At 40.7% G+C, this 26,952-nt stretch overlaps 5 protein-coding genes across 6 annotated transcripts in view; 1 reads left to right on the top strand and 4 right to left on the bottom strand.

The window, feature by feature from the left end:
- Positions 1–888: 888 nt before the first annotated feature.
- LOC129092216 (delta-1-pyrroline-5-carboxylate synthase-like) lies at positions 889–8,059 on the bottom strand. Its single transcript, XM_054600068.1, has 17 exons — positions 7,902–8,059; positions 7,259–7,376; positions 7,002–7,144; positions 6,679–6,828; positions 6,449–6,553; positions 6,204–6,362; positions 5,707–5,797; positions 4,821–4,945; positions 4,585–4,729; positions 4,420–4,493; positions 3,942–4,041; positions 3,364–3,584; positions 2,603–2,740; positions 2,302–2,497; positions 2,021–2,142; positions 1,534–1,816; positions 889–1,390 (listed from the first exon to the last, which is right to left on the bottom strand). Exons 2-17 carry the CDS (start codon positions 7,353–7,355, stop codon positions 1,209–1,211), a joined length of 2,331 nt encoding a protein of 776 aa, XP_054456043.1. The 5' UTR covers positions 7,356–7,376; positions 7,902–8,059; the 3' UTR covers positions 889–1,208.
- Positions 8,060–9,041: 982 nt separating this feature from the next.
- LOC129092752 (E3 ubiquitin-protein ligase TRIM11-like) lies at positions 9,042–11,223 on the top strand. The gene is made up of 6 exons (XM_054600768.1): positions 9,042–9,638; positions 9,748–9,843; positions 9,949–10,182; positions 10,288–10,310; positions 10,404–10,537; positions 10,625–11,223. Exons 1-6 carry the CDS (start codon positions 9,042–9,044, stop codon positions 11,221–11,223), a joined length of 1,683 nt encoding a protein of 560 aa, XP_054456743.1.
- Positions 11,224–12,062: 839 nt separating this feature from the next.
- On the bottom strand, positions 12,063–16,373 carry LOC129092588 (hyaluronan-binding protein 2-like). Its single transcript, XM_054600587.1, has 13 exons — positions 16,263–16,373; positions 15,958–16,060; positions 15,720–15,824; positions 15,469–15,579; positions 15,234–15,350; positions 15,019–15,129; positions 14,751–14,922; positions 14,571–14,665; positions 14,081–14,480; positions 13,829–13,971; positions 13,403–13,537; positions 13,024–13,169; positions 12,063–12,926 (listed from the first exon to the last, which is right to left on the bottom strand). Exons 1-13 carry the CDS (start codon positions 16,320–16,322, stop codon positions 12,759–12,761), a joined length of 1,866 nt encoding a protein of 621 aa, XP_054456562.1. The 5' UTR covers positions 16,323–16,373; the 3' UTR covers positions 12,063–12,758.
- A 1,984-nt stretch (positions 16,374–18,357) lies between these two features.
- Positions 18,358–19,683, bottom strand: LOC129092751 (probable E3 ubiquitin-protein ligase TRIML1). The gene is made up of 4 exons (XM_054600767.1): positions 19,465–19,683; positions 19,282–19,304; positions 19,060–19,202; positions 18,358–18,965 (listed from the first exon to the last, which is right to left on the bottom strand). Exons 1-4 carry the CDS (start codon positions 19,681–19,683, stop codon positions 18,394–18,396), a joined length of 957 nt encoding a protein of 318 aa, XP_054456742.1. The 3' UTR covers positions 18,358–18,393.
- Positions 19,684–22,403: 2,720 nt separating this feature from the next.
- The window catches only part of ablim1a (actin binding LIM protein 1a), a 28,090-nt gene continuing 23,541 nt past the window's right edge, over positions 22,404–26,952 (bottom strand). Inside the window, exons 18-25 of one of the 2 annotated variants that reach the window (XM_054600586.1) lie at positions 26,664–26,749; positions 26,399–26,522; positions 26,098–26,159; positions 25,794–25,854; positions 25,536–25,543; positions 24,929–25,003; positions 23,779–23,859; positions 22,404–23,558 (exon numbers count right to left, since the gene is read on the bottom strand). In XM_054600586.1, coding sequence (XP_054456561.1) covers positions 23,445–23,558; positions 23,779–23,859; positions 24,929–25,003; positions 25,536–25,543; positions 25,794–25,854; positions 26,098–26,159; positions 26,399–26,522; positions 26,664–26,749 — 611 coding nt within the window. In that variant the 3' untranslated portion in view covers positions 22,404–23,444. Of the gene's footprint in view, positions 23,559–23,778; positions 23,860–24,928; positions 25,544–25,793; positions 25,855–26,097; positions 26,160–26,398; positions 26,523–26,663; positions 26,750–26,952 lie in introns of those variants that run through there. The other variant, XM_054600584.1, reaches the window with a different exon arrangement.

The raw sequence follows: 26,952 nt of genomic DNA, 5'->3' as shown, positions 1-26,952 counted from the left end.
CGTAACTGTTTCTATAACTTCCTGTATATTCGTTGAAGGCAGCTGAAAACTGTCCGTCTGGCCTTTTACACTTTGCTGACCGTTTTAATAAATGCCATATAAATAACCAATATTATTATCAACCACAACAGATTACTCGCCAACAATCTGTCGTAAAGTTTTACAATTACACAGAAAACTTGGTGTTTGTTGTCAAAACTAAGAAATGCACATGATCCTAAAGTTTTAATAGATATGTATATAGAGGAAGTCCAAGTTATTGTTTTGCATTAACAGCAAAAAGACTTTCTTATTTTCTAGAGATTGTATGCAATTTTGTGGGCACTTGGAAACATTTTGAATATGTAGATTCCATTGTTTTTCAATTTTTGTTCGGTAAATTATTAATAAAAATGAACCTGTGCTTTTTTTTTTTAAAATGACATTTTGTAATGTAACTGTTTTATACTACACAAAATACATTTTTGAGTTCCCCTTCTTCTAGCTAGGATTGTGCCGTTTCCTTTTCCATTACACTGAAAAACGTAATTCAAAATATTTAAAAACTGACTGAATTGTGGTATTAAATAAGTCTTTACACTAAATGCATCTGTAAACCAGGGACATTATGATGCAGATTTTCAGGATTAAGTTTGTGACAGATAAAACACAAAATCATGATTCAAGAACTGTACAGCATATTTATTAAATCATTTGTTCAAAAGAGGAAGGACAGCTAAATAAATCAGAACCAAGATCCTGCACAAACAACTTACAGTAAATTACAAAAAGGCCAGGGGCAAGGGGTTTACACGTAGAAAAATAAGTTAGAAAATCATAGCTGAGTCAATGATCTCTTTTCTTTCTACTATAAAAAATGACCTTACAGAGGAAAGAGCTTTGTCTGTGTTTACTTTGTTTGACCTGCCACACTGTCGCATAAACACAACGTGATTAGAGTATTTTTTTTACCAGAATACATAATTTCCTCTTACCTGTCATGTAACAACCAGTCATTGTCTCTGGAGATTGGTATTCATATATAAAGCTGGTTCACAGGTTTATGCATAGGTTGTCAAGTAAAAGTAGACTGTTCTGCAAGCAGGTTTTCTTCACCAATAGTGGATTTATACAAGTGAAGAGTGCTACTGACAGACACAAACCTTTAAATAAACTCTGGGCAGATATCCGTTATCTTGCTTCTTGTTGAAGGCTCTTTGGTTGGGCACCTAACTGAAGCCCCCCTGGGGGACAGGGATGTTTTCGTGAAGGTATTTCATACTGCCTTGCTCAGAAAAGTCAGCCACAGTGTGCCCTTCCCCTCGAAGCACCCATTTGGTTGTCAAAAGCCCCTCCAAACCCACTGGACCTCTGGCATGTATCCGTGCTGTGCTGATACCAACCTCAGCGCCTGCAAAACAAGTACCATAAAATTAACTCTTTTGCCCCATTTTCAAACCAATGGTAGGTTAGATCTCTTTACATAAGGAAGTACATTCTCCCATTTCCTCAGGAGGCATTAAGGATTAAAACCATGCCTGATACTGTACATACCTAGGCCAAAGCGGTAGCCGTCGGCAAAGCGAGAGCTGGAGTTCCAGAATACACAGGCGCTGTCCACCTGCTGCAGAAACTGTTCGGCTGTCTCTTCGCTCTCTGTAACAATAACTTCAGTGTGGGAGCTGCCGTATTTGTGGATGTGGTCCACAGCATCCTGCATGCTGTCTACCACCTCAATGCAGCACTCCAGGTCCCCATACTCTGTCCTCAGAGACTTCACCTCTGATGGGCTGAAGGTTAAATAGGATGCAAACCGAGGGCCTGCATGGATCTTCACCTGAGAGAAAGCAATGGCACAATGATTTATCAACAAAGTAATGAAATAATCAGTCAAGAATAAAGAAAAACACCTCATTGTCCTGAATTAAGTACCAAACACTCTCTCCAGAAAGTTAGTTTCTGGAACTCAAACCTTCATCATAACTTTGAAACAATTTGCCATGTACTTCTATGTGTAAAAGTTTCAGTGCATGTTTCTTACATGTTCTGCTCTCAGCATATCAATGATCTGGTCAAATATAGGAGTTCGCAGCAAATCCCTGTGAATAAGGAGGGTCTCCATGGCATTGCAGGCCGCAGGGTAGTCACATTTTGAGTCTCTGACTGGAATGAAACACAAGTTAGTTCCTGTATAGTCAGCAGTTCTGTGTTAAATTACCAAGTAAATAACTCTTGAGCAACATGTAAAATAATGCCAACTTTGAAAACAGCAAACGGAAACATAAGAATTTTCCACAAAGACACCACACAAAAACCACATACCAATATCTATAGCTTTGTCTATGCTGGCTTCATTGTCTATGTAGACGTGACAGACGCCCTCGCTGTGGCCCAGAACAGGAATACCCTTGGCTGCCCTTTGGATGTCACGAACGAGCTGGGATGAGCCCCTTGGAATGATCAGGTCGATCAACTTGTCTAGCCTGCACAGATCCTCGACTTCTTCCCGTGTGCTCACCTACACATCAGGGTAAAATTGTATAATGTTACAGAACATCTTAAGAGTTAATACTTTTAATCATGTAAAAAATGTGTTTCAATAACGTAATGCTTTCAGTCTTACCAGTTGAATGGCATCTGCCACTCCATGAATGGAAAGTGCTTCCTGAGTGAGTTGATGTAGAATTTTATTGGTGTTGGAAGCTTCTTTACCCCCCTTCAATAGCAAAGCATTTCCACTGGCAATAGCCAGAGCTGACACCTGAAACACAATATCAAATACGTCAAATAGTTACTTTCAATGACAAAGATGCGCAGAGATTAATAGTAATTTAGGGCTTTATACACCAGGGGCATTTTTCTTCCTGCAGTTTAATTCGCACATCAATATATTTTACAACATTTTGCTTTTGTCACGTACTTTCACACAGAACGTTAATATTATGTGGGGAAAATGCAACTTTTACATTTTTATCTATCTCACCGTGAATACAGGCATCAACCAATTACATGGTGCAGAACGGACATATTCAAAACATACATTATAGAATACAACGACAGGGAGGCTTTGTAGTTTGAACCAAGAAGGCAAAGTTAATTACTTTTTTCAACCTTGATAAAGGCAGCGCAGACCGGATTCACTCCTTCCGTTCCTACCTTTTACAATAAAAGCCCTAGACATATACACATCGTGTCTGTTAACCAGAGGGAACTCCAATTCATCTATTGCAAAAATAGATGTCCTAAATTTGCATTGCTGAGGTTTCAAATAGTTTTGATGCAAAAATTTTGGCAGGCGTGTGTTTCACATTTTGGTGTTCATTCGTCACGCCCAGGGTGTGTAGAGGCCTTAAGGCTACAGGCTGAGCGTTGGGGTTTACTGACCTGTGGGAGACAATCAGGACGCGACTCAAAGATGACAAGCAGGACACCGATGGGGACAGTGATCTGTTCCAGCTCTAGGTTGTTGGCCACCCTGGTCCTCCTCAGCACCCGACCCACGCTATCCCTGGAAGACACAGCGAGCTGACGGAGGCCAATGGCGAGGCTGTTCAGCTTAGCAGTTGACAGACTCAAACGGTCGATCAGGGGCTGGGAGAAACGACCTATGAACGAGTAAAGAACAATAAACAATGCAATACTCTAAAGATCCATGTAGAGAAAATATTTTTGCTTTCAGTACCCAGAGGCTTTATAAAGTTGGACTGAGAACTAAACTTAAAAGTACTTTGAATTCACAAGCTTCTTACTGACAACATGGCTGATGCAAACCAGGGCTAAGAAAACTTCTAGCCAATGCTGAAAACCAGATGATGCAAGCCTCTTTTGTATGCATGCCAGAGTCCCTAAGTAGATGTGCTACAGATGAATGAAAACCACTGGCAGAGCTTGGTATTCGAGTCAGACGATTGCATGCAGCTGTGGATCATAGTGATCAGTTGGTCTTCTCTGTGCCTCTGTACCTGATGTTGTTGCTAACTCCATGTCTCTCTTGTTGGCGCTGAGGATCTCATCTTTCTTCTCTGTAAGCAGATCAGCTAGAGAGCAGATGATCTCCCCTCTCTGGAAAAACAAACACACACCCTGATGTGATTAACAAAGAACAGAATCAAGAGTTATTACAGCCGCTACCAGAACAATGAAAATTTAATGAGTTTGGTGACCCTTTGCATCATGTTGTGAAAATGCTTCACTTTATTCCAGTTTTAGTGCTGATAGGTTTTGTCTGCTGATTGTTAGCCAGGAGAGGATCTCTGCCTCTTGCAAATGTGTCATTTAAATAAATTTAGGAACAGCATAAAGATGCAAATATACTGAATTCAGGGGATTTAACCTAGAGATTAACTACATGTCTTGTGGGAAAATATCAGAGCTAAATATAATGCATTCCATCCTCTTGATATACAAAAGCATTTTAAATAAAAGGAGCAGGAACCTCACCTGTTCAGGGTCCAGGGAGGCCAGAGCCCTGCCTGCATGCCGGGCCATCTCTGTCTGCTGCTCCACAGTCGGACCTGGTGGTGTTAATGAGACACGCATTAAATATAAAAACACAAACACAACAAGTGAATAAAAATACTCTTTCAAAATGGTTTTACCAAATACCTGCAGGTTTCACTTCAGAGAAGAAGGTGCCAACTTTCTTCCCCTCCACAATATCTGTGATGACGTGGCCTGTGACTTTAGGATGTGTGCCGTTGGCAATGACAACAGACGTCCCACCCTGTAGAGCCCAAAGGGCTGCTTTCACCTGATTCAGATGACAAGATGATTGAGTGCAATGCAAGTTTTTCATCAGTCCTGTTTACACTTTGAGATAACATATTGACTGTCATGCTGACCTTGGCTTCCATGCCGCCAATGCCGACTCTGGATTTCGTGCCATACGTGATTGACTGCTGGTCTCCAGGATAGAATATATCAATGAGCTTGGCATCATCTGTTCCTGGGGGACTGTCGTATAAGCCTGTAGAATAGCATTTTATTTTTTATCCTACACAGAACCAAAGCAGTAACATTAATATTGATGGACCAAGACTAATGTTGAGATATCCTGACATTATGTCTCTAGTACAGGAAATGGTAATAAAACACCGGTTCCTAAATTCCCTATAATGTACAGTAAATCAGTAGCATCCTACATTAGCCCCCTTCTGCTTTCCAGATGTCCATTTCTTTGAAACCCCACACTTCCAGTTCGTAGCACCTGATCTCTGTTAAAAAGCTTGAGTCCCAAGGGCAAGCAAAAAAACCTTTTTTGTTTTTCAAACTGTTAAAGTCGCATCAGAGCCTCATTATACAACTGTTTTCACAGGCTGAGTAATACTCCTCATCACAAGTAAACTGGACTTTTTGTGTAAAATATGTGGCCCTTTAAGTATTTTTTGTTACGTATAATTACCAAACAATAATGAAACAGTAACATCTGTTACTGTTTTTCAAATAGACAGAACAGATTTTTTTCTGCTTCATATCATTGTAAATGTGATTGATAAGACTAAATAAACTCTTTGCAGGGATCACTTTGGCTTTGGGGTAACTTGTGATGAGTATTTTTGATCAATTTGGACATGTAAATTAAAATTTTAATTAAATTGATAAAAAAAGAATCCTTTAGCAAAGAGATTTAGCAGACCTTCGGAAACATTAAATAAAACATAAAGAGACGTAATGCACACATGCAAAGTAAATCATAATCAATCATCAAATTGGTGGGGATTTCTGTACCTTCTACATCAGACAGGGCAATAAGGAGGTCTGCTTTCATTTCAACAGCCAGCCGTGCAGCCAGGCTGTCATTATCTTTGATGCTTATTACCTGTAATACAAAGAGAAATTTCATTAAGCCAAAAGGGAAATCACTGGATCTCACATTATAATGTATAATAATAGCTTATTCGTTGCTGCCATGCAACAAAAGCCTCCCGGTCCCATTCATTTGCAAAACCAACAACACATGTTCACCTCTTTCCTAAAAGGAGATAACACAAGCAGGTCTGTGCACAATAGAATGGCACAAAACAAACAAAACCACCACAGTTGGAACAAGTACTAAACATTTAAAGCAGCATTTGAAATGAAAACAATGTGTCCAAGAAGTTAAATGTTAGTGAGGGTGGAAATGTAAGTAGAAAGAAATTCACGTCTTTCATTTACACATGATTTAAGCAATCCACCATCATTATTCTGGACCCACCCCAGCATGCCCTTCACACAGTACCCACATTTCCCCCCTGCAGGTCACTGCTGGGAACAGGGGGCGGAACAACGGCGTCGTTGGTATTGATAATAGGAACTATATTCATCCGCAGCAGTTCATGGAGCGTGCTGTTCAGGTTGCGACGCTTCTGTTCATCATGAAAATCCAGGTTGGTGACCAGAATCTGCAGAAGTGGACAGAAATGTAGAGAATTAAGTGAGATCTAAACTCTGTCAGCATTTTACTCTGTGAGAAAAGTCAAGCGCATACTTGTGCAGTGCAGGTGCTGTACTGGGTGAACATAGCTTCATACAACGCCATCAGACCACTCTGTCCAGCCGCTGCGCATGCCCTTGCCTCGAAAACTGGAAGTGACTGAAAAACAGGAATTTCACTAAAAGTTAACAAGACTGTGTTCAAAATGTAACAAATATTATCTAATATTTAACCATTTCTCAACTAATGGGCTACAATTCCCAGTGTTCAAGATTATTACTCACCATTTCTTTGAGTTGGTTCTGTCCAGAATGTAAGGCTTGTCTGACACTCTGAGACAGCAGGATCTCATGTCTCAGTCTCTGCTTCCCAAACGCCACAGCACCACTAGTGACTATCATCATTTCCCTTCCTTGATTCTGCAGCATGGCCACCTGACAGGAAACACAGAGGCTTTTCAACATTCAAGTTCTTCTTTCACAGCCCAGATCACTCCAGTGTTCAGTTTGTTTTTATATCTTCATTGACACCCACGGAACATCATATTCATGCAGCCATCATCACAGTGTGTCTCTCGTCTGTATCAACAATATTAATGTGGCGTTACCTGTTCTACTATTGAGGCCAGTCGCCCCAGTGCCAGACCACACTCATCCCGTGTCACCACAGCACTCCCCAGCTTCACTACGATGCGTTTGGCCTGCTTCAACTCACTGCGGTGGACAAAAGACTTCCCATGGGGACGTGGGACTGCAGAGAATAACAAAGACACCTTTATTTAGACACAAGCAAAGAGCATTAAGGCATAAAGTTCATAGTGTCCCGTTCGGAAATGACAAAGAAGTTGGTTGGTTGGTTACTTACATTTAGCCTGGGCAAACGCTCTGATGGAGGCTGGACAGACATTTGACTGCCGGATTCTGGTTGGCAGGCGAGAGCACAGGGCCAGTCTGGCAAGCATGGCACTATGACTTTAGGACAGCTGTGATGAACACACAAACCAATGTCAGGGTACTGTAACAATAGGTTCAATAGCCTCATCCGAGATAAGCAGCTTTTGGATATGACAGACTGTATGGTTTGATATCTACACCATACTGTAAAAAGGATCAAATACAACAAAAATCAATTAACATTATTCAGTTGTACATTATTGTATCTCACAGGGAACCTTTGCATCATGTGTCATGATGTTTTCAGCATTACCAACCCAGTGAATATGATTTGATTTGGATTGTAGTGGCTTAAAGACATATTACCTAACAGCTCAAATAAATCCAGGAGCTAGGTGCTGTTCATATAAATAAGCTCTTACATATATGAAGCCAATGAAGATAGCAGGTTTTTAAAGCTAACAAACTGTAGCTAATGTCTAGTGTGCCTGCTGTCAAAAAGGACCTGGGGCTAGCTGACGTTAGCCAGCATTAGCTGTTATGAGCTACCTCACTGCAAAGCTCAGCGGCTATTCTCGACAAACGAATAAATGTTGCACAAAATGACTCCTTACCTGACAATGTGAAAGCCTTGAAAACCAACCACCACTACACTTGTGAGTGCACTGCAGTAGACACGTAGTGAGTAGGGTCTGGCGCTGCTTTTGCTGCCACATCCACAGCCCACGTTGTTTGGGAAGTGCCGTAATTGAGCCATGCACGAACGTAGGGTACGTATGATATCTGTACGTATGACATCTGTGTACGTCCATACATCAATGATACGTTCACGTACAGAGAAGAGTTCCGTCTTTACGTACGCAGAAATAGTGCCTTTGATGGGTGGACACTTACGTAGCTATGAGAAGTACAAGCACAGGGAAGGAGGGTAAAAGAAACATACAACACTGACATTTTCATAGTTGTTCATAGTTCCTTTTTTGTTTAACCCTAAAAAAAAAAAATATTGCTAAACTTAATATCTACATACAATTAGGTGCAGATAGCATACTGTAAAAAAACATACACAAATTATGAGTTATTGTTTTACATGAGATAACGCTACATGTTATTGAAGTAAATGATTAATTTATGCCTTAAACACAACATACAAATAGACACCTCTAAGAAGATTACTTTTTTTTCACATATTTGTTTATAAAATGAGACCATCTTATTGACAAATGAAAAAGTGGAGTGCTGTTCTAAATAATATATACTGTAACTGCTTTAACAGTCACTGAATGATTGTGCACATTTTGTACAAAATAATTACAATTTAAGGTTCACTTAACTTGACTTACTCCATGGCATTCCGCCAAACTCCATTTACTTATGACCTTGGCATGTGGTTGAAAGCTCCTGTGAAAGCTAAAAAGACATTAAGTTCAGATTAATTTGTCAAATTACTGATCAAAAAGTCTTAATTTTCACACTAAAATGAATTAGTTTCATTTGATTACATTCAAATGGTGCTAAATTTAGATTAAATAATTGAATCAGTTTGTTGGAAATGTACCATTCAATTGTGTGTGGTCTCCTGAGAGTCTATGGATTGAATCAGCTCGTGGAAGATATCATCTCATCTTTAGTAACCTGACACTGAGGCACATGAGTGGCGTTTGCATGCCAAGAGAGCCCTATGAAACATTCATGAGCAGAAAGGCCAGGAGCACAGTGCACACTGAGCTGCCATAACAGGTGCACGCAGAGCTATGGGGACTGTCGAGGAAACCTTGAAGTGTCCCGTCTGCCAGGATTTCTTCACAGATCCTGTGACACTGCCATGCGGACATGACTTCTGTCTCACCTGTATCCAGGCTGTCTGGGAAACAGAGGGGTCTGATGAGGGTCCATTCTTCTGTCCAGAGTGTCAGATATTCCTCCCCCCTGATCTCACACTGGAGACAAACATCAGCCTTCAAAGCAAAGTAAAGAACTTCGCCACTAGCAGGCCGTCAGCTACAGAGTCAAGGACAACAACACCAAGCAGGGAAACCAAATCTTCCTCAACTATCCGCTGTGACCACTGCATAGAGGCACAGTCGGTGGCCATAAGGACCTGTCTGACCTGTGACGCCTCACTGTGCCAGGCTCACGCCCTGCTGCACCAGCAGAGGTCTTCTCTGAGGGAGCACACGGTTGTGGAGGTGACGGGGGATCCGCTGTCTCTGAAGTGCCGGGAGCACCGTGAGGAGCTCAAGCTCTTCTGTATAGAGGAGAAGGTTCCTGTGTGCTGTCTGTGTGTCCTGGTTGGCATGCACAAGAACCACAAAGCAATGCAGCTCCGTGAGGCCTGCGCGGACTTCAAGGTGAACATGAGTGTAGTGTGTTTTATTTTCTTGTAAATGTCATGATTATTTCTTTATTTCTCTGTCAGGGTTTTCATGTTGAATAAGCCTGTTGTATTTCTGTATTTAGAGCGTGTTAGAGACCACAATGAACCAGCTGCTGAAGAGGAGAAGTGAAGCAGAACACGGCATAAGGGACTTGGAGTCCTTGTATGCACAAACAGTGGTACAGTCAATGTGAAATACCTCCTGTTAAACAATACTATTGTTGTAATTGCAGAATCCCCTCTTTTATGTATTATTTTGAATAATGTATTTTATTTTTCTCTAGAAGTCTGCTTCAGATTTCAGAGAAAGAATCTCGGACAAATACAGCAGGATTCGCGTGGTTCTGGATGGTGATGAGCGTCTAATGATGCAGATTATAGACGCAGAAGAGACGTACATGACAGAGTGGCTGGAGGCCCAGAGATGCAACATGGAGGCTCAGATCAAAGAGATAGACAGCCTCAGAGCCTCCAGAAAATCACTCCTCCAAGAGTCAAATGAGCTGCGATTCCTACAGGTAGGATGACAACTTATCATGAAATCATGAAAGTACAAATGCTGCAAAAATATTTTCTGCAATTACAATACGTACAATAGTACATGACCTGTTTATTTTCAACAGCAAATCACAGCACAGAGTCTTTGGTGAGTAAAGTGGCTCTCCCCTTTTTGTATTCTAACTGCTAGTTTTTTGGTAGGATTTTTTTGCCTTTTAATACTTTTCAGTTTTTATTGTAGCAACCCTTTGGATTTAGCACCAATCCAGGAGGTAGACAAATATCTGTGCAACCTTGAGAAGCTAAGAACAGTGGAGAGGCTGGTGGATGACCTCTCAGTGGCCCTGTCCCAACACTTCCCACGAATGTGGTCATGTTAGTAAAGAATCCAATCATTTGCTATCTTGAATCGACCCCCGCTTCCTCTGTAATTGTGTGCTGAATGTAGATTTATTTTTGCAGATCTAAGTTCTCCTGCTCTGGACTCCAAGTCAGCACATCCACAACTGGAAATATCCCAGGACAGGAAACAGGTATACTGGAGAAGGCAGCCTGTCAGTGAAGCTCCGAACCCTCAGCCATATGACTCCCAGTACAGCGTCCTGGCTCAGGAGAGTTTTACTACTGGCAGGCACTACTGGGAGGTCATTGTTCAGGACAAACCTTACTGGCTAGTGGGTGTGACCACCGGGCCAGTTGATAAAGGAGATGCACCAAGACAGAGCTCCTCCAGCCTGGGTGTGAACAACACATCCTGGTGCATCTACCATGGAGATGGACAGTACCTGGCATGCCATGACACCCAGGAGAAGCAACTGTCAGTGGGGAAGAGAGTCAGAAAGCTAGGCATACTGGCAAATCTCCAGAAGGGGGAGCTGTCATTCTACAATGCTGATGCCATGACTCTGCTACACTCTTTCTGTTTGCAGTGCACAGAGCCTCTCTACCCCATGTTAAACCCATGCATCGACGTGAATGGACTTAACACGCAGCCGCTTACCATGTTTTGGATTCAGGACCCCTGGGATTGGCATGTAAAAACAGAAGGGGCCGAAGATTGAATTTGGAGGGAAACCTTAACTGTGTTGAAAACAAAGATTGAAGACTCACTGATGACGCTCTGTATTTTAACATTTGTCTATGTTTATTCAATTTTTGCTCATTAAGTAGGATTTTGCATTAAGTAACATTGAATGTCAAACATGCTGTAGTTCCCCTGCCTGCATCTGTCCCAGGTAAAAGTGAAACTATATGATCAAGGACTTTAACTACCTCTGTGATTAAGAGAAGCTATTGCTATAGAGCTGATACAAATAAGGAACATACATTTCACATTAGCAGCAATTGAGAATACTGTATTATGGTGTTCTGATTTTATAATGCTGATGTTTTATAGCAAGTTGTTCAATGGAATGTGTATGTATACAGTATATAAAAAGAGAGAGGGAGATTCTTTTGTCCATGGTCTTCAGTCATTTAGTCGCTTCTTTGTTAACTTTTCGTTGTCATGCACAGTAAATATTTCATCAAGTGGTATCGGATGCAGCCTCAAACAACACTTTTGCTGTGTGGTGAAATCTATTTGGTCAGCAGCTTAGCAGCTCTCGTGTTTGACTTGATGTTCAGGACTCAAATGACCCGTGCGTAAACAACTGCACTGGCTCGTCCTTTGTACAACCGTCCCCTCAGCTCCCCAGACCGTGGAGGACGTGCATGCCTTTATCCTCACATTCAGTGGCCCTACAGAGTTGCTGCCCTGCAGCAAACAAAATGCCCAATGAGGCCAATCATCCGTCAACCAGGACATTTTCACATACCTTAAACCTGGAGCATCAACAGAACCTTGTGAGACATAATCAGCTTTTAAAAAGTGCTGAGGGAATGAGAAAATGTAACACTGTTTGATTTTAAGCAGTCATTTTGTGTGCTTGTTTATTAAAAGGCATATTCATGAAAACCCAGAGGACAGGCAGCTAATACATTGGTAAAAAATCAGCACTATGACTCTCCTGATCCTGATCAGGGGTGCAGCCATGAGTTCTGCCACCCTTGGGCCCGGGTGAGGACACACAGGGAAGACATGAAGCAAAGAACAGTATTAAGAGACACCCAAGACTGAACATAAACAGTAATCAACAGCATAGTGTAAATATCCGTCAATACCGTCACAATTCATGTTGTTTCATCACTGACACACTCAAAACAATTTCTCCAAGGAATGCTGAAATATCTGTGTTTGAAGTTATTTTACTCACATTCATCTCCCACCCCAATGATTGATAAGATGATCAGACACTTTTCCCCTTAAAGGGCTCATGGCAGTCACATTTAAATGTTAATGTTATTTCCACACACATTCTTTTTTTATTTTAGTGTAGGATTTTAGGATTTCAGGTTTGCTCTGGGTCATACGTAACACATTAAACTGAAATAACGATGCACATTTTCTCCTTCTTTTTTAGAATGGTTGTATTACGTAGCATTGGGTTTTTAAATTATGTTGTAGACCTGAAAAGCAAAATACCAGGTACAATTGTACAAAAGCTAAATCATGATGAGTAAGACTTGCTCCACCGGCATGATGCTGCAGAGTTGCTTATGGAGATGCTGCTTGAGTCTTTGACCTGATCCAAGTCAGGAAGTTAGTGACCCGTGTGTAGACCCCAGGCTTGTTCTTTCTTCCGCATTGGTCCCCCCAACTCACCAGACCATAAATCACTGCGGAATTGTTCTGGTCACATGTCAGTGGTCCTCCAGAGTCACCCTGAAAAAAGGAGCACACAGCTCACCAGTTAGCAAATGCATACAATTTCAGAAATGTAGGTATTTTGAATGATAGCATGGACATTTCCTCTACTAACCTGGCAGGAATCCACCCCTCCCTGCAGGTGGCCAGCACAGAACATGGTATTATCCAGGACTCTGCCATAAACTTTGGGTTCTGAGCACTTTTCCTGGCCAATCAGCAGAACATTTGCATCCCGCAGGTGGTTGGATCCAAGTTCAGCTGCAGAGATAAGGTGGAAAAAAAATGATTTTAACAAACATGCAAAAAAGTTGTATTACAGAAAGTTGTCTCTACTTTCAGTGGTTGTATGCTAATTAAGACAGGTTTTCATGGTCCTTCAAACAAAAACAAAAGAACATTCAACATTGAAGTGCCTCTAAAAGAAACCAAAAGATCTGAACAAAAATAAACAATGACTTATTCTGTGGCTGAATATGCAAATGTGGCCTTACAGTCCTCAGTGACACCCCATCCAGAAATTTTACACTCCATCCCATCAGGCAGTTGGGCATCAGGCAGACAGGCTATCTTCACAAACTGGGTCTCATTGGCACAAACTCCATCAGCGCCTTTCAGCCTCAACAAGGCTTTGGGAATGGAGTTTGGATAAAAGTCAGACCAAAATGAAAAATGAATAAATAAGGTACTTAAACCTCTTATATTTTTACATCACAATTACTTTTTCAAATCTATTTTTAGAATTTACTTCATGGACTATGAATACTATACATCTCATCTTATTCTTCTGATCAATACAAATGGTGCTATTTGATTCTAAATTCCAATCCTTAGTTAGCTAAAAAGGCTCAAAAGGATTATTATACTGTCAGTAATACCATTGCTTATTTCATATTAAATGAGAGAGAAACATTGATCACCTATGTCGTTGTAAACAGCTGAAGGAGTCTCTCTGTAGTTCTCATGTCTAATAGCCTCTTCAACTTTAATGGTTTGCTCTGTGGATTCCTCTATATCCAGGGACAGACCTCCCGCAACCACCTGCATGTCCTTCATTGATTCACTGTTCAAACAACACATGATTCCATAAATATTAACACAACATGTGAAAGCTATTCTATAATCAGCCAATGTTTTATGTTTTATTTTTTTAGATATGTAGTCGTGCTTACATGCAGTGTCCAGCCGTCAGCACCCAGCAGCTCTTGATGAGAACCCCTCCACACGTGTGTCTGAAATGCTGATTGGAGTTCTTCGGTCTCACTTGCAGGGATACCTGCCAGGGTACTGCTCCGGGAGGGACCTTCAGACCCCCAAAAATTCGGGTAATGGGCTTTTTTGGCTGAGCCTGCCCACAGGTGGCGAACTGCTGCGGTGGAGCGGTGGCAGTGGGAGCAACTTCGCCGGGTGTAGGAGTAGGTTTTGGAGTCTGGCAGGGCTCCCTAGTCGTAGGGGGTTTGGAAGTTGTTGGTTTGGTGGTAACTATGGGTTTAGCTGTTGTAGGTTTTGCCGTGTGAGCCGTGGGATCAGTGGGATCATCGTCTGTAGGGACAATTTCAGTTGGCACCACACCTGAAAACACATGAACAAGAAGTTAACAGAAGACAACAACTATTTTTGTTGACTCATCATCATTAAGTTGCCTAAAGCTGTGTAGCTGACCTGTTGTAAGACACTCTGTGATATCACAGTAGTCCCACGTCAACTTGCGGCCTTGTCTGTAGAAACACCACGGCATATCGTCTCCGTCTGGGTTTCTGTGTCATAGAAAATGAGTGAGTGAACATCCCTTTTGTAGGCTTCCGCTGCAGTTTGAATGCACTTTATTTATTTTCAACTGACCTGCAGAAGTTGTGAGGGCCGAGTCCGTCTTTGTCCTCGAAGGAGTTGAAGGGATCAACTCCATTCTCCAGGATGAAGTGAGAGTTCCAGTGGAGGCATACATGGCTGTCATCTGTCTCACTCACATTGCCGCGGTATGACTCTCCGTCATCCACATAGCAGTCATCTGGGCCTAAGAAATGCAACTCGCTCAGTCAATATATGAGTTATGATGATGCATATGTTGGACTGGGAAAAGGAAAACAATAATGTAGGGAGTGGAATTTACCAACATGGCAGAAACGTCCTCCGTACCCCACAGGGCACAGGCAGTCAAAGTCATTGCCATCCTTGATGCATTGTCCACCATTCCTACATGGATTGGGCTCACACACTGACACTTTGGAGAAAAGCATTTAACAGTGAAAGCTTGCTTTTGGGATCTGTAGAAATTTGTGGAAAAGTGGAATTCAGTTTTTATTTGGACAAAGAAATACTCCTTACAGTGTATGCAGCTTGGAGGCTGGAAGGGCTCCTTGCATTTGCACTCAAAGAATGGTGCAGTGGAAGTCAGCACACATTCACCCCGCCCGCAACGGCCTCTCTTACAATGTCTGGGACCTGAGATGACAACAAAATAGTTTTAATTACATCTTTTGCTCATTGTATATTGTGCATGTATGACAAGTCTGGCAACAAAAACAACAAGATGGTAAAAGGGATTTTTTTTTCTTCAAACCTCTCTTGCATTTCTTTCCCTTGAATGGTCTTGGACAATCACACTCGAACCTCCTCTTGCCTTTCTGCTCACACACTCCATTGTTGTGGCAAGGGTTTGGGTCACATAGGCCTAAGAAATGAGAAAAGTGAAGAGGGGAACGCAAGCTTTAGATAAGAGCTTTCCAATGGAATGCGGCCGTTTATGAGAAATCAGGTAACATTACCAGATATGTGTAAATAGTTTGACAGAGTGTTCACTAACTCTCTCACCTTCTGGCTCTTGAAGTTTAAAGACCCATTCTGATTTATCTTCATCATCATCATCTTCATCATCATCATCGTCACCATTTCCCTCAAGGATCTCAAAGACCTTATCTGAAATCATAATTTTCCTTAATACTATATATAGCATTGTTGTCTTCCTCTTGGTCTTACGGTATAAAACTAGATGTCAAATATTTGGTCTATATATGACATTTTATAAAAGGAATAAAAAAGAAGCACTTACCACTAACTATGTCCTCAAACCTGTCTTTCCTTTTGCCGTGTTTATGCCCAAGTTTCCGACCATCATGATCATGACGATCGTGTTTGCGCTTTTTACGTTTCAGCTGAATAATAATTGATGGCACCATATAAGAATCATAATAATAAAAGATAATATGCAGTTGCAAGTAAATTCATGTTTTTGATGAGAACAACAAGCTCTGCTGAATTTTAAGCACCACAAAATGCCTTGTAAAACATCTCAACATTGTAAAGAGCCAATACATTTGCTTATTGCTCACAATAATAAAGACAGTGAATACATACTTCAGCAGGTACGAGGAGCACCGCCAAGAAGAGGCAAAAGAAGAGGAGCTTTAGGTTCATGATGGCAGTGGATCAGAGGACATCCAGGAGAGTGCACTCACACTTTTTAAACATTTGTGTAAGTACACTAACCTTTGATTCAGCAGGCTTTTCTGGTATCGTCCCTGTTGTTGACTCTCTTATATTGATTTTAACTGCGCTCTTGGATTGTTTTTATTAGTGATTATAGTACTTGTTAGTGGAAACTTAAAATGGACAAATAAATGATGCAAAATCAAGATTACTTTCTATGTCACCCTTGAAACAGTTTTCATATTGAAATTCATTAGAATTAATTTTGGTTTTATTGGATAAGCGTTGACTCAACACAACGGCTCAGAGAGCATATTTGCAAAGCACATTGTTTGTTTGAAAATAGACTTTGGATCCAAATACACTAGGTGCATTTCAGGATAAAGTACTGTGTGCTTTCTCGATTTATTTTTACATTTACAAAATCAATCAAATGTAATACTATAGTCTGCTCAATCAAATATACAATAGCAGTATTGTAAAACAGTATTAGTAACTGTTTAGGCTGTTTAAACCTTTTTTCAAACAAGACTTTGTCTTTTTTTTTGTCAATTTGTAAACTCAAAATATATCAAACGCTGTTTTCATGGTCCTTTTTTTGTTCAATGAACTTAATGATCGGCCATACTGCTTGTAATATTTCTGTGCATTCGTCTGAAAGTTCAATACACATATGCAAATACTGATAAAAGTATGTAGTGTTCTTCTTTAACATGATTTCTTCTGAGAACTATCTTCCCACTTCACATTGTCATCATTTTGTACTTCTATGTCACCTGAAATTCATTCCATCATTTCAAAAAGGAGCTATTCAATATTATAGTATTATAATAAGGGTACCATTTTCTTATAAGGCACCCTTTATAAAGGAATTATTAGTTGTAAGTAATGGGTTTATTGTTCAGGTCCAAAATAATTAAGTGATGTGCAATAGATTATGTATATCCTCCTCCAGCATGACAACTACTTTGTCTGTTTAGTAAACTCTTAATAATGTAAGTGATCATAACAAATGAATGAGGAGACACTCCTGGACCTTTTGACCATTTGTGGGATATGTTTGCAGAGCATCTGGTCCAAAACCCATTTATAAACAGCTTACTACTAGTGTCAGTGTTAGTCTGGGTAGGTTATTAGAAAGTGGGAAACACAGTATTTGTACATTTTTAACATTTATAACGTATTATTACCAAATACAAATGAGAAACACCAGCCACCAAGATATTTCACAAGCTGACAGATTTGACTAAAATAGACTAAAATATGTCAAACAGGATTGCAATAAAACTTTGTATAGACATTCATGATTACCAGAAGATTAATCCTCCTGACTATGGTGAACCCTTCACTTTTCTTGCAGTGCAACCATGAAGATGACATTTTTGGCTTTCACAGAAATATGTGAAGAAAAACAGATTGTCATGAAATTTTGTACAGAAATCCACGGTGTGCAAGGGATGAATTTAGATGTTTTAGGTGTTCTGACATTTCCTCTAATGCCTGACTGTAATGACTCGCTCATACATTCCTGGTCCCCAGAGGATCAATCCTACTTCTACTGTGGCGCCACCACGTGTTTGTCATTTGTGAGTTTAAGTAAAAATGTTTCAACACCTATTGGATAGCTTGCCATGAAATTTGGAACAGACATTAATGCCCCCGTCAGGATACATTTTTACAACTCTGCTGCTCTGCTGACTTCTTGTAGCACCATCATCAGATCAGACTTTTCATTTGTCCCGTACTTTCGTTTATGACCAAATACCTGAAAAGCTAACTTTTAACAGCTCTAGCTGTACTAATTACCAATTGTTAGCATGCTAACATGCTAAACTGTGATTACAAACATGGTAACTTTTTTACCTGTTAAACATCAGCATGTTAGAGTATCTGTGAACCTGTTAGGATGCTGATGTTAGCGCTTAGCTCAAAGCACCACTGTGTGTAAAGCCTCACAGAGCTGCTAGCATAGCTGTATATTCTTAGTATTGTTTTATTATAAACCTTTATAATTGGTGCATTATAAGAAAATGGAACTACTTTTCTGTGGAGCCACTAATCAGAGATCACTGGAAGGAGACTGAGCATTACAGATCACAACAGGCTTAGCATTGGTTCCATTGTGGTCGTGACCAGGACACAGGGCCAGGTGGAGGCAGTTTGAGAAGGTTCCTGCACAGAAGGAGAACAGTGGCGTCATGTTGTCTGCCTCAAGGAACGTCACCAAGCCCGCAGGGAAACTACACAACACGCCAATCCGACAGAAGCGTTTTGTGAAAGGCAGCTGATGGGGCACACCTCCGTGCCAGGCTGTATACTCCCCATCAAAGAACTCCACACACCAGGACTCGTCCCCGCGGCCCAGCCAGCAGTCCTCAGTGGCACCCTTGCGGGGAATGTTTGGATAAGTGACGCCCAGCTCCCAGTAAGTCTTCCCAGTCACATCAATCTCCCAGTAATGGCGACCAAAGCTGAATCCTTGCAAGCTGATGACATTGAGGGTGGTGTCAAAGCGCCCAGGGAGGTCAGGAAGTTGCTGCCAGGTGTCTGTGTAGGTGGCACTGTCACCTTGGGGGGAGATGATCAGCTTTGGGTGGGCCGTCTCTGGGTCCAGACACACCTCACTGGAATCTGGAGACACATATTTAGCAACCTTAATACAGGAAGTTATAAAAAGAGGTCAAGTTGTGGTTATGAACACTATAGAAATAATGTGTGAACTGACAACTATTGGTTAGTTTCTTGATTATAGGGGTCTGTGAGCTGATAAGCAGAAGCATGTTGTTGGTGAGGCTGAGGATCTGGTCAGCTTTAACTTCGTCCAGGCTCACACTGCTCGGGTCTGTCCTGTTTAGCAGATCCATGACTCTAGAGGAGGCAGACAATGGTGAGAAACATCAGCTGCTGCTCCACCTTTATAATTATCAATTTTGATTTGATGCCATACCTGTCATCTGTCTCCATGTCTTGCTGCTCAGGGAATGAAAAGAAAGACTGAAGAAAAGCAGAAAAAGCTAGATTAAAGGAACTTTGAAGGCATAATGTACATTTTTAGTTCCCATAGACAAATGAGAAGATAAATATGAAATTTCAAATCATATTTGGTCCACTAGACCTTAAGTTTAATCACCATTGTGTCGTCTATTTCGGTCTGTTCCATTGCCACAGTGAGTCTGGCCAGGTCCTGCTCTATCTTCTGGATCAAAGAACAGTTATTTTCCATCAGCCCATCCAGGGCGGAGACAGCAGCCCGCTCCTCCATCTCCAGGTGGGACAGGGTCATCCTCAGGTCCTCGTCCAGGACGGCCTGGATCTCCTGATATTTCCGTATGATGCTCTCCCTTATCATTGAGGACTTTTTCTGAGTCCAGCACAGGCAGCTATCAGTTTATAATACTGCCTGATCATAGGTGTAATCTAATTTTCATATGTAACATCACAATAAAGACAGAGAGATTGCATGTTATGGCAACATTTCAAAACAGACGAGTCTGAAAACAACTTACTGCGATTTCTGATTGTCGTGCTGCCAGTTTTTTCAGTCTGTATTTCACAGCTTCCCTTTGCCTCTTTAGACACTCTTGGTACTTTTCTAATGTCTCCTGTAGAGAAAGTTTCACACACATTCAGCACATCTCAATTCAACTGCAGTCAGACAGATTCTTTGTATTGAAGTGCAGCTGCAGAAGCCGTTCATTGTCTGACTTGATGAGATTGACTGACAGGAGTGTGTTTACTGTAACAACCACCTTGTCTTCAGTCGTTCTCTTCGACTGTTTTGAAAAGCCATTTGCTGGGTAGCCGCCACCTAATCAAGCTGATATTTATGTCTATTGTAAGTCTGTCAAAGCTGCCTTCTCCAGGAAGACAATTATGACCATTGTGTCCATAATCACTCCCATTTGTCCCACAATAATTCCCCCTGCGCCTGAATGAGGCCATTCTGCAGCTCTCACAAGCATTCACTCCTCAAGTAATATAATTTTGATGTGGACCTAGCATTTGAAGATTCATTCTGGTATATTTGTGCATTTTGTGCTACAGTACACATTGCTTTATGTTTTATACCACCAAAGACATTTTCCAAAACACACCACTACGTTTTCTACATAGTAAAAAGCCCCCCTCCACCCCAAAAACTGTTTTTAATGTTACCATACGTAGGTGCTTCATTGTACAGAAGGATGTATGGGCAGTTTGACACTAGAAGGCTCTTTTGACACTTCTGGTGAAGGAGAAAGTGTATCTGTGATTACCTTATATCTCAGTTTAAGATGTTTATGGGGGGATATTATGTAGGATTTTATGACATCACAACTAGTTTGGAAGCCTGTCGAAGTCCAGTATTCAACTTACACAAGTGTGATGTAAAAAACTTGAAACTTCCAGTGCACATACACTGAGAAGGATCTTTTCAGTGATGGAGATATCCTCTATTATTAGTTTAAAATGCAAAATATTTGCAAAGTCATAGATTCTGTGTGTTTTTTTGCAAAATTTCTTTTTTTTTAAAACTATTATTATTCCAAGCACAGTATTTTATCTTCAAATGAGTCCAGAGGGGAACTTTAACCGTGTTTCTCCTTCCACCCAGGGAGCCACTTTTCAGTTCATTTCAGTACAGTTTGAAAACTAAATTGGAGAGACTTTGAACATGCTTGAGGCAAGTTATTAATTAAATTGTACTTTCTGAACATTACATTTTCTAACATTGTGGGGTGATTAAGTCAATTTCAAGCTTTGTCTTGAAAAGTCTTCTGGGTAGTGTTTTACATTAATATTCAGGTAAGAGACTCTGACTTTGAATATTATAATAAAACTTTATATCACAACTTTCATAAACCCACTGAGTTGCCACATTGTTGGAAACACAAACCCAGAGGACAAACAAATTGGAAACATGGATATCATAAACAGGATACAATTAATTTTGTATTTTGGGGGTATTTGCAGCAACTGCAGCTGCCAAGTCTCAGATGTCTTTTCTTCCCAATTGCAGTTGAATGCATCAATCTGAAAGTGTTCAAATAATCACTATTTGCAACTGCATGAATACAAAACTAACAGAAGAATGCTAGTTAATGTTTACAGTCACCTATTGTGTTTCCCAAGCAGTATTTAAATATTTTTGATTTTTTTTTTTAAGTAATAATCTCTCAGTTAATGTCTGTTAAGTCACTAGTTATCGCCAAATGAGGTAACACAATATATCCTTTTCAAAGCATTTTGTTATGTAAACACAGGTGCAATTGATATAATTAATTATTAACCCATTCTATTTAGTGCGTCATAGCCATTGCAGTGAGCCACTATGCACAACACCAGGGCCCTGGCCCACCTAAATGGAACAGGGCCAAAACTAATGTTATAAATGACACCTGCGTTTACCCTGGAATCACATTTAAAATGGCTGCTGTGAAAAGCACCTATAGTGACTGAGCCTATGGCCTACTGATGGAAGCCATTGCACTTGCAGTTTTATTGCAAACTGTGTGTCGGTGTCAACATTTTGGATCTTGGGGAAGTGGGATCCAAAAACACATCTGAAATTACCGATTATTACTATAGCTGCTTCCAAAGAGAACGGAATCGGGATCTTCGGCGTTGTAACTTCAAACCATATCGATATGAAAATATGTACACAAACATAGCTGTTTGGAATAAAAGAAAACCTTGTCATTTAATCTAAAAGAAAAACTGTGGTATGCTTTGGAAAATGGTCACTCATATATCCATTACATGATGTGGCAGATGGGCTTTCAAGGCACACTGTAATGAAGTTTCCATTTTTGCAACGCAAAATAGAAAAGTGAATAGTGACAAAATCATGACTTGCTGGCTGTTGTTCACTAGTTTCTGTATTGACATCAGAGGAATATTTGAATATAAACTGAGATGGATTCAAAACCTGTATATATTTGTATCAGAGTAAAAGGCCTAGCTCATGTATAAAGATATTTCGTCACAGGGGCCTCGACTGATTAGGGTTTGTGTAGAAAGTAAATAGACTCCACCTGATTGGTCACATGAAAGTCAACCAGTCCTCAGACCACATCTCACCCTGTGCAACATCACAGACGCTGTGTGTTTATTGGTGAAATCCAGGAAGAAAACAGAGAACAGAAAAGAGGCGCTGGGTACCTTTGGTATAGCTGAGGATCATATGGTTCATGGTGATTTAAAGCTTTATTGGCTTAGATTTCAATACAACAAATGGCAGTGTGGGTTTTCATTTATAAAACAGTAATTTCAAATACAGTTGCTTCTTACATTAGGTATTTTTTATCTATTTGTTGGCTACTGTATGTTGGATACGGCATTAAAATATATTTGTACTTCCAATACATGTAAAGGGAAAGTGTCTGGCCATGTTTATGAGAGCCTGAGAAGAGAGACATATTCTTTTTGTGAGGGTCAGATGAATGTTTGGCGTGTACAGTAGCCAAGGGAAGGAGACTGGCGATGTGTAGGTGCTCGGATGATTCATTTCCATGTAGATCCGGTTAAACAGTTGGTGGGTCTGCTGACTGCTTTCCCAGCGGCTTTTAAAAAAAAAAAAAAAAAATGTATTCAAAGACTCACTGAGCCGATTCTTGCAAACTTCGGACTAAAACCGTTTCAGCCCAAGCGAAGGAAAGATGACACATGTTCAAGCTACGAGCAAGGACATTTCGTAATGGCGCCATGAGGTTCTACTGTACTTACAAAGTTCCACAGGAATCAACAGCAACAAATAGTAGGAAGAAACAAGCAAGAAAGAAAGGAAAGCAGTTCCACTCAAAGCAAAGCAAGAAGTAAAACAAGCGCCGTCAAAACAAAGAACAAGACCCTATTTATCATTAATTCTCATTATTTGTCATTTTTGAACATGGAAGAGATTCCCATTCCTTGTTTTTTCTGTGCAAGTCTATCAGGACAAATCATTCAGCTCACAGTCTCAGGAAGCATCAGAGCAAAAAAAAAATAGTCCATTTCATGGCTTCCATGATTATGCCAGGATAAAACAAAAAAAGCGAAGAAAAAGGAAATAAACCAAAAAACCTACATCTAGATTACATTTGTCGTGTGCTATCTGAATGAATGTACAGTATGTGCATGCTGCTCTGAGTGCTAGAAGAGCTTGGCCTTCTTTTTCATGTCGTTGCGTTTCCACAGGGGAAGCCTGTCAAACTCCTGGATCTCCATTCCAAAGATGTCAAAGAACAATTCAGGTGCTAAGTGGCGCTAGAATTGAGAACAAAGGTGGAGAAAACAAAGGAGGGAAGGGGGAGGGGGGGGTTGTTCGTGGTTAGCACCAAAGCCACAAAAAAGGGTCATTGCAAAAATGACAAGAAGCAATGGATACTGCACATTCCTTGCTACAATTGTATTTGTGTAACATGTTATTTACACAAAGTAGAGAAATCCAGTATCAATTGCGGGCAATCAGGTGGAAATCTGATACCTCCAGTCTGGTTCTGTCCACATCCCTGGGCAGTTTAGCTCTCCCTCTACTGGTTATCATGAGCATTTCATAGGGATACACCTTCAAAGGGAGACACTCGTCAGTGAAACAGGTCAAACGTACTCACTAGGGCTAAGCTTCACAAACCTGCAAACCGTTTTTTAACAAACAAAGCTATAATGTTGATATTTTTATAGTTCTGACTGTGACAGAGGGAACACTGGGTGGGAGAACAGGTATGTGACAGGAGGCTGACTGGGAGTGAGAGCTGTTTTTTTTAGGTCCTTGGGGAAATGCAGGGTGCCATAATGGTGTGCACACTTTTTTTTTTTGGTGTAGAAAAACGTGCAATAGATTAGGTAAGGGCAAAAACATGAAAACAGAGTTATGTAACGGGGCTGTATTTTTAGATTTATTTAATGCAAACTAAAAAAAGAACTAACACCAGTAATGTAGGCCAAGTAAATCCACATGAGAATGATTGTCCTGGAAAACTGAGGTGCTTCTACTTTTCTAAATAACTTATCCCCTTCTGTACAAGAAGAAACGGGCAAATTATAGTTAATAAATTTAGCTGAAATGCTCATTAATAAGCAACTAGAAGTTATTTGAGGCCTCTGACCAACTCATATCCACACAGTAATGTACAATGCCTTATATACTGCGCAGTATATAGTGATATGAGTTGTTAGGATGACAATCTGGGCGTTGGATTCTCAACTGTATGCTGCATACAGTATCCAGCCACTTTAAGTCAAAGCTATGTGCAGATGAGCATGGAGAAGCCAGCATGCTAAGCGTGACTCGGCAGCTCCTGAAGCAGCATGCTAAATCATCAGGAACCCAGCTAATGTGAGTCTTTCACATCCAGTAAAATCTCTTTTAGTTCCCTATTTCTTCCACCAATGTCCCCGTACCATGAGGCTAAATACAACATGCTAATTATCTCATTTGATCCTCCTCTTTTGTGTTGGCTCTTTTTTTTCCTAGTTGAAATGTCGAAGTTTCACTATCTCTTTATTGATCGCAAAATATGTCCTCATTCACAAGGTAAAATGAACTAAAGTAAGTGTGCAATGTATAAATGTTGTAACATATTTCAGTGTATATTACATTGTTTTGATCAGTACAAAAAGAAGAAGATACTTGCTTTTGGTTCCAACATATTAGGCATAGATACTCCCCTGTCCATCCTTGCAAGTGCTGCACGGCCATCCTTAATGTGCTAAAGAATAGAACATACACAAATGTAATATAGTGGAAGGGGACTGCAGGGTTAATGGCATGAATATGTCCACTAATGACTGTGGGCACAGGTTTCACTGGATGGAGCAAGTAGCTTGGATACTGTTCAGTATCTTAATTAGCATTCGAGATGGGCAGTCGTTGACATATTTTTTGAATGTCTCTGTAGTATTTCTTTTTCTATGGTGAATTATAAAATTAATATTTTTAAATGTGACATTTAGCTTGAGTCGTTACATTGGTAAACAACACACAAAACAAGACATGAGGCGATGACTGTACATTGCATTTACAGTACACCGGTTCAGCTACTGGGCAGTGCATGTTCGGCTATTTGAAATCACTGCACTGCATGCCCTGTAGTTGACTTTAAACCCAACAGTGATGCAAGCATGTGGCAGGAGTGGGCGGTGTGCATTCGGGGCAGGGTGCCTCTTGCAACCCATGAGCAAGCAAATACATGATGCAAGTTGAGGAAGCATGCCATGTGGAAAAGCAGATGAGAGACATACCTGAAACTCTGCAGGACAACATGGGACAGAAAATGAGACTCACAGTTAATGGTTTTGCGGTCAAATCCCCTGCCAGGCTATTAATCTACAACACTGTGGTCCCTGATGACATATTGTGTCAATCATTATGTAAATATTTCAAAATGCATGTCCATTTATGTACACGTGGCAAGCCATTTCTGAATACTGTTGCTGAATAGCTCTGGTGATATTGGCAAAAGATTCGCTTGGTGGCCACACTCTGGTAGCAGCTCTCACCTCTGCCTCCTCCATACATGTCGCCATAGCTGTTGTACTGGGTGAAGTCTGTTGACTGGGGCTGTGGGGACACAGACAGCAGTTCATCAACATTACTTATGGGGATATTGTTGCTGATTTAGGACCAGAATAGGATTATGTATACAATTTGTATATAATTAGTATTTTATGGGATTGGTGACAAGATTAATGCATTTAATTTCTGCTTTTTGGTAATTCCAATTGTTATGATGGTCATTTATCTGCACTCAAATGTCTGTGTTACATAATAACAGCATTCTTGTGAGTATGTATGAGCTCTCACCCGATGCAGCCCATTCCTTCCGTAGCCAGGCAGAGAGTTCGTTTTGGTAGGAGAAGTCGGATCTGAAACATAAGAAATGTTCAACTTTAAATTTGTATTTAAAAAGATGTTGACCCGAATAAGTGACACATACATTAACAGAGATGTTTCAAAATTACATATTAAAGCTATTTAGTAATCCAGATTTGTTACAGCGGGGAAAAATGCAGCAATCTACAATTGTAATACAGCTTAGACTTTCAGTTACAGTACACTGCTGTCAACTCAAGAGCGTATCAGCTGATGAAGCTCTGCTCTGTACCTGCATCACAGCTGGTCTGTTTGGGGTCGTAGCGCTGGGCAGAGAGGCTACGTGCGTGACGCTCCCTGATCTGCTCTTTCTCCTTCTCCTCCTTCAGGATGAGCTTTCCCAAACCAGACTGAATCTACACACACACACATTCAAATAATTCAGTCAATCTATGAGACAAACATTTAGGATACAAAGCAGGTGCGTATATGGCTTTCGTTTGAGTCACATGAAGATACAGATGTTTAATTATAAGAATTAAGGTTATCTCACTGACCTTGCTGAGATGTTCCTCGTGAAGCTGCTTTTTTTTCAGGGTCTCTTCCTCTTCCTCTTCCCTGGATCTTCTCCTCCCTTCTGAACCTATGGATGCCATACACAAGCCCCAAAGGTTACAAAAAACACGTATACACTCACACATAAAGATGCACACACATCTCTCTGGAGGAAACCATGCTTCACATGTACTTTTATGTAGAGTACAACCAGATGAAATGCTCCACACACGGTTCAAATTTAGAGGACATAAAGATGTGGTGGCTTCATTTGGCTGTAGAGCAGTGGGA

Source organism: Anoplopoma fimbria, chromosome 6, assembly GCF_027596085.1.
Source record: "Anoplopoma fimbria isolate UVic2021 breed Golden Eagle Sablefish chromosome 6, Afim_UVic_2022, whole genome shotgun sequence".
In the NCBI taxonomy this organism is placed as follows: domain Eukaryota; kingdom Metazoa; phylum Chordata; class Actinopteri; order Perciformes; family Anoplopomatidae; genus Anoplopoma; species Anoplopoma fimbria.
The sequence above is the reverse complement of the archived record's forward strand: the minus strand, read 5'-3'. Positions and strand labels throughout refer to the sequence as shown.

Coding starts and splice junctions, on each gene's coding strand:
- LOC129092752 (XM_054600768.1), top strand. CDS start 9,042: ATGGGGACTGTCGAGGAAACCTTGAAGTGTCCCGTCTGCCAGGATTTC. Junction 10,183..10,287: donor ATGAGCTGCGATTCCTACAG/GTAGGATGACAA, acceptor TATTTTCAACAG/CAAATCACAGCACAGAGTCT. Junction 10,311..10,403: donor ATCACAGCACAGAGTCTTTG/GTGAGTAAAGTG, acceptor TTTTTATTGTAG/CAACCCTTTGGATTTAGCAC.
- LOC129092588 (XM_054600587.1), bottom strand. CDS start 16,322: ATGAACCTAAAGCTCCTCTTCTTTTGCCTCTTCTTGGCGGTGCTCCTC. Junction 16,061..16,262: donor TGCTCCTCGTACCTGCTGAA/GTATGTATTCAC, acceptor ATTATTATTCAG/CTGAAACGTAAAAAGCGCAA. Junction 15,351..15,468: donor GGGAAAGAAATGCAAGAGAG/GTTTGAAGAAAA, acceptor TTGTCATCTCAG/GTCCCAGACATTGTAAGAGA.
- LOC129092751 (XM_054600767.1), bottom strand. CDS start 19,683: ATGATAAGGGAGAGCATCATACGGAAATATCAGGAGATCCAGGCCGTC. Junction 19,305..19,464: donor CCGAAATAGACGACACAATG/GTGATTAAACTT, acceptor TTCCCTGAGCAG/CAAGACATGGAGACAGATGA. Junction 19,203..19,281: donor GACATGGAGACAGATGACAG/GTATGGCATCAA, acceptor TGCCTCCTCTAG/AGTCATGGATCTGCTAAACA.
- LOC129092216 (XM_054600068.1), bottom strand. CDS start 7,355: ATGCTTGCCAGACTGGCCCTGTGCTCTCGCCTGCCAACCAGAATCCGG. Junction 4,494..4,584: donor CTCTGAAGTGAAACCTGCAG/GTATTTGGTAAA, acceptor TAACACCACCAG/GTCCGACTGTGGAGCAGCAG. Junction 1,391..1,533: donor CGGCTACCGCTTTGGCCTAG/GTATGTACAGTA, acceptor CTTGTTTTGCAG/GCGCTGAGGTTGGTATCAGC.